The sequence below is a fragment of the Atta cephalotes genome (assembly GCF_000143395.1).
Source record: "Atta cephalotes unplaced genomic scaffold scaffold00005, whole genome shotgun sequence".
Classification (NCBI taxonomy): domain Eukaryota; kingdom Metazoa; phylum Arthropoda; class Insecta; order Hymenoptera; family Formicidae; genus Atta; species Atta cephalotes.
The window spans coordinates 119,377-129,377 of NW_012130069.1; the positions used below are offsets into that span (position 1 = coordinate 119,377).

Sequence of the window (10,001 nt, forward strand, 5' to 3'; positions counted from 1 at the left end):
ACACACACACTACTCTCTCTCTCTCTCTCTCTCTCTCTCTCTTTCTCTCTCTCTCTCTCTCTCTTTGTCTCAATTGAATTGAATGTCAATTTGCAATGCTGTCCAATAAACCATCATTATCGTTCACATCTCATTAATTTATCCCCGACTAATTTATTACTAATGCGTCGCTGATTTAAATTTCCCCACAGACGTTGTCGTTTGGCGGTAATTAAATAAAGTTTATTAATATTTCAGTCGATGCGATTTAACAGTTTCGCAACATATCCTCGTATATACCATTGCTGTATGTAACATCAGTTCCATCGGACCGAAACTTCATGTAATCTCTGTATCGGTAGTAAACGGACGCGCGCCAGCAAACCGGGAGTCCTTTGTGGCCCTTAATCGATATTAAGCCGTGGTGCGCTTTTAACAAACTGTCTGCAGGTGCCCTACAGTCGCGCGATTTCACGAACGGCGTCTGCACACGCTCGACCAACTCTCGGCAAGCTACTGCCGTTTCGGCTCCTCCAATATTAATATCACCGGCTTAAAATCTCGGGGGTTACACCCCATGAATTTGCTATATATCCGTCGTTCTCGCGCGCGCATTATTACACCGCGTTTCACTCCTCTTCTATTATAAGTTCATCATTACAAGTTCATCATTCCCCAGACTTTCTCTGCTTCTGCATTTGCTTAACAAGGACTCAACATACAATAGAACGCGAGTAATGGTGCTTGCCAACCATAAATCTATAAATAATACATGATGCCAGAGTGCTTATAGATATGAAGATCATTATACGAGGATGGTGGCCATCTGTAGCGAGATAAATTGAAACTTGCGAGTTTCACGGTATACTCGCACCATTTCTTCTTGAATAAAACTTGGAAAATCTTTTTCTGACAATTTTCTCTGCTGATATATGTATATTCTCAGATATATCGCGTATTATACAGGCTCACGCTGCTTGCCAGAGCACACCTTTCTCTCATCCATATCCTTTACGAATACGAGGCACTTCTGTTCGAGGGGTTGCTTTGTAGAATAACGGGGCGAAGAATAAGGAGAGATTGGATAAGTGTCGCGAGCGTACTTCACGTGATGAGACAAATGAGACGTTGACGCGTTCCTTTTGAGGAATTCGTCCCTCGCACGTTCACTATCCACCCGCTGAGACGTCTGAAGTCTAGAAATCTAGTGAAAATATTTGTTTCAGCTAAAGTGCTTCGAATAGTACTGTTATTCAAGGAAAACGTGTCAAAAATGTGAAAAATGCGAAGCAATGAAGTCTGTTGTTTTACGGAGACGGTGCAAGTTTTCATGAATTTTTATTATAGGTATTATTTATTATAGGTATTCGCTAGATATTTTTCTACATCCGCGCGACCTCGTGTACAATGGCGTATATGTATATTTAAACCAAGCTACAATACAGCTACTCGAGGTTAATGCGCAATGATAATTTATCCGACGGCGTTAATTAAATTGAGATCAGCACTCCGGCATCGGCGCTTGCTCTGAACACGATAGCGGCACGTGTGCATACGTGTGTATGTGTGTATGTTATCGGCTCACGTGTTCATCAGTTAACTTTCTCGGACTCTACGGACCTTTTGCCCCGATTAAACGGGTCTCAGTCAATAAGTCAACGGAATCAACATAAGACTGGCACGCAGGTACAAAGCGATCGTCATATAATGCACATGAGGAAACGATCTTGACAACGGGAACCAGGTCAGATGGTGTGGTACAAAGTTAGAACGAGACTACATTTTGTTACGTCGCGTCAATTTACGCTGTACACGCGTTTAAATTATGCATTCGCGCTAGATAAGTCGATTGCAATGCTTGCGCAGCAGAAGCTAGAGTATGGAAACGTATGTAGAGGTGGAAAACCGTTCACCACTGTTAGAAACTCCGATCGCGATCGATGACAATTTGATGAGATTCTGACAGCGGAACTTTCGATGGTTCAGTTTTGCAATCGTGCTTGACTACCGATCAAACAAACAAGTTGTTTAAAAAGAAATCTCATTTTATCTATCAAAATTCATGTATACATGACTCGGCGAAGAAAAACTTTAGTTTCGAAATTTTGCGTCCACTCCGGTCCACATTTCAGAGCTTAAGGGTAGTCGCCGTAGTATCGATCTGGTACGCAGTGCTGTTTTAAGACCGCGGTTCTCAACCCTGTTTTCGCGACGGCTGCTTCATCACTATCGGTAACGTCTTTTTATATGCAACGTCGACTTTTTTTTTATTTTTCATCGTTAACATGAGTTACATGTACATTAGCGTTGTTTAAAAATAGGAAACGGCACGCCTTGAATATACTATAAGTCGTTCCAGTTGCTATTTATAAAATAAGTAACGAACACTTTTACGATGATATCGTCCCTGCGTTAAATAAATGATATTCCCAAATGGCGAAAGAAAGCAATCAGCTTAACGTAATTCAGGACACAATATTTCTCTAGATTGCGACTGGTGACTTTGCGATAAGGGTGTATTTTCAGTTATTTCTGTTCTAGGCCGTACCAGCCACGTTTGGACTTCGAATCAATAGCGCGATTATATCTGTATTTCTTGTACAGTAACTGTCACTTATACGAATGAACATAATTTCCGCGTTTTTCTAACACGCAATTACAGGATCTGTTAATTTCCAAGTTTTCTTTTTTTCCCTTCTTTTCCTTTCCCTGAATCCTCGTGGATCATGATTCAATTATCATTCGTTATGACCCTATTAAAATAACAGACAGGACTCTACATATGAAAGTAAGGAACATTTCATATATGACTTGCTTGTGAAAAATTCAGACTCAAGCACCCAACGCTTCGCCTTATAGTACAATTCTAACAAGCAACTTTTTAAGCATAAGTTGGATTTTATTGTTACAATCCAGTTAAGAGATCCGTCTTGTAGATCTCGTTACTCGCAAAAAAGATGAAATTTTTATGTCGGCGGAAAAATTTTTTTCTTGCTTTGACATCATTAGCCTCTCAGAGAGTCCCTGTCTTGTAATAAATGTATAAGTAACGCCGAAGAGACTTGAAAACGTAACTACAGGGTCAGACTGCAAACCCGGTAATCCTTTGGGAGATAAAACATATCAAGTACGCGTGTCCATCGGATAGAGCTGTTAAAACGAGTGTATCGTACTAGAAGATAACTCCGTGGAATATTAAACGAGCAATATTATATTATACATTAGAAATTATTCATCCCGCGGACTCAATACACTTTGATCGCTTCCTGTTAAACTAGCAGAATTTGGTAGTGGGAAGGCATGTGAGGTTGGATCAGTGGAGCATACTGTGGATCAATGTAATATATTAAAATATCTGCAATTTCGGGGGCATTCGGGATCGAACGTTTATTGACAGATTCTATTTTACAGAACTTCTATAAAAAATTCATGAGTTATTTTGGGGGAGAAGATATATTAGAAGATAACATAAAATATTTTATACGAGAAACGAAATGCTAAATTTTGTGGAGTTTCTCATTTATTTATAATTTTTTACACTTGCATGTTCATTAAAGTTTCATGTAAATTATCACTCGTATTATCACTTGTATTATTTTCATGTAGATTTAACGAATGGGGCACGATTTAACTTTACGCACGAGCTCAAAAAAATTCTTTCACATTTATCATCTTTCAGGCACGAGAAGTCTTTGCATAATACAAGAAACTCGAAACAGAAAAGAGAGTATCGAGAAGTGTAAATTCGATATGTCTTGTCATAAATTACAGGGTGAGAAATTGACCCAAAAAAAAGAGTACGAAGGATTTCTCATGGGATATGTGGCGCGTGATGTTACCTTGACATTGAAAAAAACCGAGTGTGGAAAGGAGCATCATTGATTTATCAAACGAGCTCGTCGTACGAGGCGCACTCCGGCACTTGCTGCAGCTTTTACCGCAATGCATTAGCAGTCAAAAGATTACGTGACGATCATTCCCTGCCTTTTCAAAAGTCGCCTGGCGCGGAAAGCCGCAATATATTTTGAAAGAAATTCAACATCTTCTATTAATATACATTTCTGCAATATAACTGGATGAGGATTATATTACGCGTATAATACGATGTTGGAATAAAAAAGATGATAATTTCATGTCGCATTAATAGCGAGGTTTTACATTCTCTGTGTTGGAATGAAGAAGATCAGATTGCACGAAAGAATGACGAAGAAAGAAAGACATATATATATATATATATATCGTGAGAAACGCAATAAAGCATTTCCTTTGAATAATTTTAATTACGTCCTTTCGCTATTTTCCTCATTCTCAATCAGCCTCTTTTGTCGAAACAAGAGGCAAAATGTACGAGATATATATTTCCGTGACGATGCTACAGGTCGTGAAACTCTCAACGGACCGTAACGAAAAAGAGAAAACGCAACGACTTCTCATTCGGTGCTTTTTACAAGTTCGAAAATACAATTACGTTGAATTACCAGACGCGCCATTGCGTCCTCACCCTGCAATAAGCGCATAAAGGGAAAGCGTAGATAAAGGGGACATGGGAAGTCAGCGGATAGTGCTATTCACGTTCGATGGTTAAGCGAAAAATGTATGCTGGGAAATATGACTTCCCCGTCGCTGTTTAACGCTGTGTAACAAAAGTGGGGGTGATCGTAGCGTACATCGCATAAAAGCTGATAATTCTATGTAAAGTATGCTCCATCGCTGAACATGATTACGTGAAAGAGCATTCAAAATAAATGCACTGCGTCAATTTATGTGCCATCTCCTATACAGATGTACTGAGAAAAAAATATTAAATTTTTAAATAAATATTTATTTGGATAATAAACTAAACATTTACTTACAGAAAATAAATATTTGTTTACACAATAAAAAGAAATTATTAATCAAAGTAATAATTCTTGTAAAAATTAATATATCTTTATATTTAATAAATATTTAATTAGCGTTATTAAAACAAAAAATTTATTAAAATTTAGTATATCTTTTCAGTGTAGTCACGTATAAGTGAATTTGTTTTTAATTTCAATTTTCCATTCTGCTCGAAATTTGCAATAAAACACAATAAAGAGTGTAATAAACGTTCTAGTAAGTCTCGTGCAAAAGAGACGCTTGTATAAGTACGGTCTTCGATTCTAAACGGTTCCTTCAGATGAATGTTCCCCACGATCTTACACTGCATGCGATTCACGAGAAAATCCGAAGCGGCCTTACGAGTTTCTTATCGATCAGCAGGCTCGCACCATCTCCGTTATTTCCTGACTTTCTCGCACGATCATGTCTCTGCAATTTACAATGTACCCTCAGACAGATTTTATTGCATCTGTAGGGCGTCGCACGGAAAATTCCGTTTATTCCTATCAAGCGAGACCAGCTTATCGTAACGCAATTTCATTCACCGGCAAAATTCTACATGATGAAGTTTCGTTTAAAATCACAAAAGAGAACGAGAAACTTTTTTAAAACATTGGTTGTCCAAAATTTCTTGTCCGCGATTAACACATCCCAAAAAAAAAGTTCCGCTGAAATTATTTCACGTTTTAGAATTTCAACGAAATTGCTGAAAATTTGTTGAAACTTCATTGAAAGTGAATTTTTCAACTAACAAACTGAAAAATCATTGAAATCTCATCGAAATTTCTCTAAAATTTTCTAAAATTTCTCTGAAATTCTTGCTGAAATTTGTCTGAAAATTTTGTTGAAATTTTTTTGAAATTTTGTCGGAAATGAATTTTTCAGTTAAAAATCGGTGAAATTAAATTAAAATTTTTTTGAAATTATAAAATTTTATTGAAAAGTGTTCCAAAACATGAAATAATTTCAGCAACATTTTTCCACCAGGGATTGTTTCAAACTGATATAAATAAAATCCTTTATCGGTGATTTTTATAATAATAGACTTGAGATATTACAGCATTATGTAAGTTTGTAAGTTTATACACTTTATTAAGTTTAAAGAAAAATAGTTTCTGATTTATTACAGCCAATCCTTACTTCGTATATTTCGAAAAATACAATTTCAAGAAAAGAAATGTTTGCGACGGTCTGTAAGTTAATCAATCATAAAGAGAGTTGCACAACATGTGAAGAATAAGTTGTTCTGTAAATTTATTGATAATTTTTCGATTTTTCTTTGCTCATACCATACAACGCCCGTACGTGCGCGCGCGCGCGCGCGCGCGGTGTAATGGGGTTAATGCACACGTGTACAACTTGTCGCCACGCATGTCACGTACGGTATCCTCCTTCTCATTTTTCGCAGTTCACCCTTGGTGACTTCGTCCGCGTTTTCCCCTCAAACAATACCGGACGACCGATCAAAGCTTTACGAACAGGGAAATTAATCTGTCGTGTATTTCAAAAGTCCGGAGAAAAATAATAGTGACTGAAGAGGATTTAAGATAAAGAAAAAGTTATAATTTATTCCGCAATTTGTGGAAAAAATTAATTTTCGAAAGACAAAATTGAAGAATAACAAAATGTATGAAAATAAATTATATAGGTATCTTATTTAAAATAACTTCACGATAAGTTGTTACATAAATTAAAAAATGTTATAAATACATAAATTTGCAGTTGTCTGTTTATTATATGATTGCGATTAGTTTTAACTCGAGCAAGAAATATTCGCAGAGATATAAATAGTCATAGGATAGAAATGAGTTGTTATCTAATATTTTCAATCCATAAATTAATTTTCCGATAAACTTCTATTTGCCGTATCAGCACGATAAAAATATAGTCGCCGTCGCTCGTAAACGCAGTGGAAAGCAATCGATCGAGGATGGAGCAATGACACCGCGTGGATGTAACTTGCATGTATCCGCGATTTCACCCCATGCAAAACTTATTCCAGCCTACAGCGAGATAAACCTTAAAAGCGAGGGTCGTGATTACCGCTCTTGACGGAGTGGCTTAATCCCTTCAAACACTCATGATTACCTTTCTTGCAGGATTGGTTTAATCTCTTTTAATCCTCAGGGATATCGTATCATCGAAGAAGTCACGCATTTGAAACGATTTAATCAAAATATGTTTTCTAATCAAAATTTTCTAATGAATAGTAGTGCGAATCGCAAAATTTTACCCGAAACATTAATTCTTAATTATGTTAATTATCTCACATTCAAGATATAGATATATAAGAAGGATATTTTGATTAAGGTTGAAAAATTTTCGAGGAGACTAGCACTAATTAAGGCTTAGGTTTACTCTTGATTAGAGCCCATGAAATTAATTACAGACTCAAGGTGAAATACCGAAGATGAATTTACGGCGTATTAAAGCGAGCAGCGTAAAATACTGTTTTTATAACGGAATAAATTGATGAAAAATTGAAAATTCTTGTAAACAATACGTCAACAGCAATCAATTGAAATTTTATCATAACTGATGATTTTGTCTATAACTAATAATCTTTTAAAGTAATTCATAAAGTTTATTTATTTGGTGTTGCACAGGTAATACTTGTTAAGTGGAACGAACCGTATCAAAAGTTGGCCTCGTGTGACAGTTCGGGTGTAATTTTCGTTTGGATCAAATACGACGGACGATGGAGTATAGAATTAATCAACGACAGAAACACACCTGTTACGCACTTCTCCTGGTCCCACGACGGCCGTATGGCTCTTATATGTTACAGAGTGAGTTACTATTATTTGAGATTGTTACTGTGATTTCCCTTCAGACACGAACTTCATTCACCGTTCCAATATTATGATGTAATAAAAAAAATTTGTTTTTTCATTTTTTAAATTGAAACAAAAATATAAAAAAACTGTATTACTTTGAAGTGTTTATTTTATGGATTGCATATTCAGTATAAAAGAGTATTCTAATGCTTGTCCAGATGTACTTTAGACTTTAGAGCTTTATGTATTAATTTACGATTCTCGTCATAAATATAGCTCACACGTTTTCTGCGGAGGATTATTTGCAGAGAATGTTTTATTGCAGGATGGCTTCGTATTGGTCGGCAGCGTCGCCGGTCAAAGGTATTGGTCGTCAATGCTCAACGACAAAGCGACGATAACTTGCGGCATTTGGACCCCGGACGATCAGCAGGTTTGAAAGAAAAGTTTTAATAAAACGTTTTTCTTGGTTTTCTATTTATCCAAAATACTATATCGCTACAGAAAAGATAAATCGATGTCTATAATAGTCGCCAAATATTTTAACTAATGATTAGAAGTATCAAAAAGTTGTGAGGAATAAACTTAAAGTTTGTTCAATACAAATCTGATTATTATTGAACATTGCCATTTGGAAATTGACTGTGACATGACAAATAATACACAAATTTAAGTTGTATTTTACACGATACGACAAGTACTTGCCTAATAGAAGCATTCTTAGCATTGTGATGCAATATTATACTTAATCATCGTTGATGGGAACTTAGTACGAGTTAAAAACTTTCCTTTTATTGTCGATAGAAAAAATGTTTTCGATAGAAAAGAAATAAAATGACATTATTCACCTCCGACATTGTTCTACGATAAAAGGTCTATTTTGGGACAACTGCGGGTCAGTTAATCGTAATGGATGTTCACGGGGCTATGGTGTCGGAGGTACAATTAGCGGCCGGGGTTACGTCAATGGCCTGGAGTGCCGAAAAATTCACGATGGAAGAGGATGAAACGTGTGATCGATCTCAGAAAGGTATTAATCGTAGCTTTTAGAATCGATTCGAAGGGATTGAGACCAACATGATGCACGGTTAATGCATTTATGATATATGTGCAAGCGCAGATGACCGGAACTACGTGCTGGCTGTTTGTCTTGCCGATGGCAACATTGTCATGTTGCGATCGTTCGATGACGTGTCACCAATTACGATACGTAGTAATCTGAAGCCACCCTTGCACGCCGAATGGAGTAACTCCAGGAAACTGTTAGCTATCGCCGGCACGAAGGAATCGTCCGAGCAGAGTAGTTCGCAGGAATACACGAATCTCCTAAAGTTTTATTCAGTCAACGGTACTCTCGTGTACACGACAGAGATTCCGTACACGCAAGTACGTTATCCATGTTAAAAGAACTTATTTCCTTTTATTTCGTTGATGATTTAAAATAATTTATTTTATGATTTTCTTGGTGGTTTAGTGTCCTGTATCGGCATTGACATGGGGACACAATGACAGGCGGCTCTTCGTAGCGACTGGAGCGCGCGTTCATGCCGCATGGGTCTCCAGGTAACTTCTTATTTTAATTAATTTGTTTAATATATAGATAATATGACCGACAATTCAAGTATATAATTCTTGCCGAAATAACATACCAAAAGATAACGAAATAGAAAGAATTGAATTGTTCTTTGCAGAAGAGTTGGTTCACTTCAACTGTTGTCGAGACTAGCGGTGAGAGCGGCTCTCACGAGGGAATCAAGTGTTCAACATCTTCCGTTACCACCGCGATTGAGAGCCTCGGTGGCCGCTCTTTTCGCTAATACCATACGGTAACAAAAATTTTACAAACTCTTTAACTTAATGTAACAGAACGCCATTTAGATGCATATGTGTTTTTATGCATTTTTCAGATGTTCGGTACCGGAACCAAGAGAGCTGCGACGCTTCGTGTCAAGGCCGCCGCCGGGAGGCAGCCGATTACATTGCACTATGCTCAGGCATGCCATAGAGCCTGTGCCATGTTACACCCTGTATTTAGAGTACTTAGGTGGTCTGGTACCGCTTTTGAAGGGCAGACGGACCAGCAAGATCCGGCCCGAGTTTGTGATATTCGATCCGCAAAGTCAAGAGGCTTTGCAAGTATTCGACGATACGTCACAGTGCCCGTCATACAGCGACGGCTCGGACACAGAAAAGGACACCGCGGATTTGTGCGGATCGCCTCGCTACAGAAAGAAGAATAGAAAAAGAAGAGAAGAGAGGATGAGTGACGAAGCAATAGAACGAGAGGAAAAGACAAACGATCTTGCATATGTGGATACATTGCCAGAGGTAATAGAATCTCTCTTTCTCTCTCTCTCTCCCCCCCCCTCTCTCTCTCTCTCT

General features: G+C 37.5%; 1 protein-coding gene across 1 annotated transcript in view; it reads left to right on the plus strand.

Annotated features, from left to right (window-relative positions):
• The window catches only part of LOC105626500 (tubby-related protein 4), a 21,651-nt gene that overhangs the window by 8,813 nt on the left and 2,837 nt on the right, over positions 1-10,001 (plus strand). The window contains exons 3-9 of the mRNA XM_012207800.1: positions 7,449-7,631; positions 7,945-8,052; positions 8,493-8,649; positions 8,740-9,005; positions 9,094-9,182; positions 9,311-9,445; positions 9,527-9,947. Of these exons, the coding sequence (XP_012063190.1) occupies positions 7,449-7,631; positions 7,945-8,052; positions 8,493-8,649; positions 8,740-9,005; positions 9,094-9,182; positions 9,311-9,445; positions 9,527-9,947 (1,359 nt within the window). The remainder of the gene's footprint in view (positions 1-7,448; positions 7,632-7,944; positions 8,053-8,492; positions 8,650-8,739; positions 9,006-9,093; positions 9,183-9,310; positions 9,446-9,526; positions 9,948-10,001) is intronic.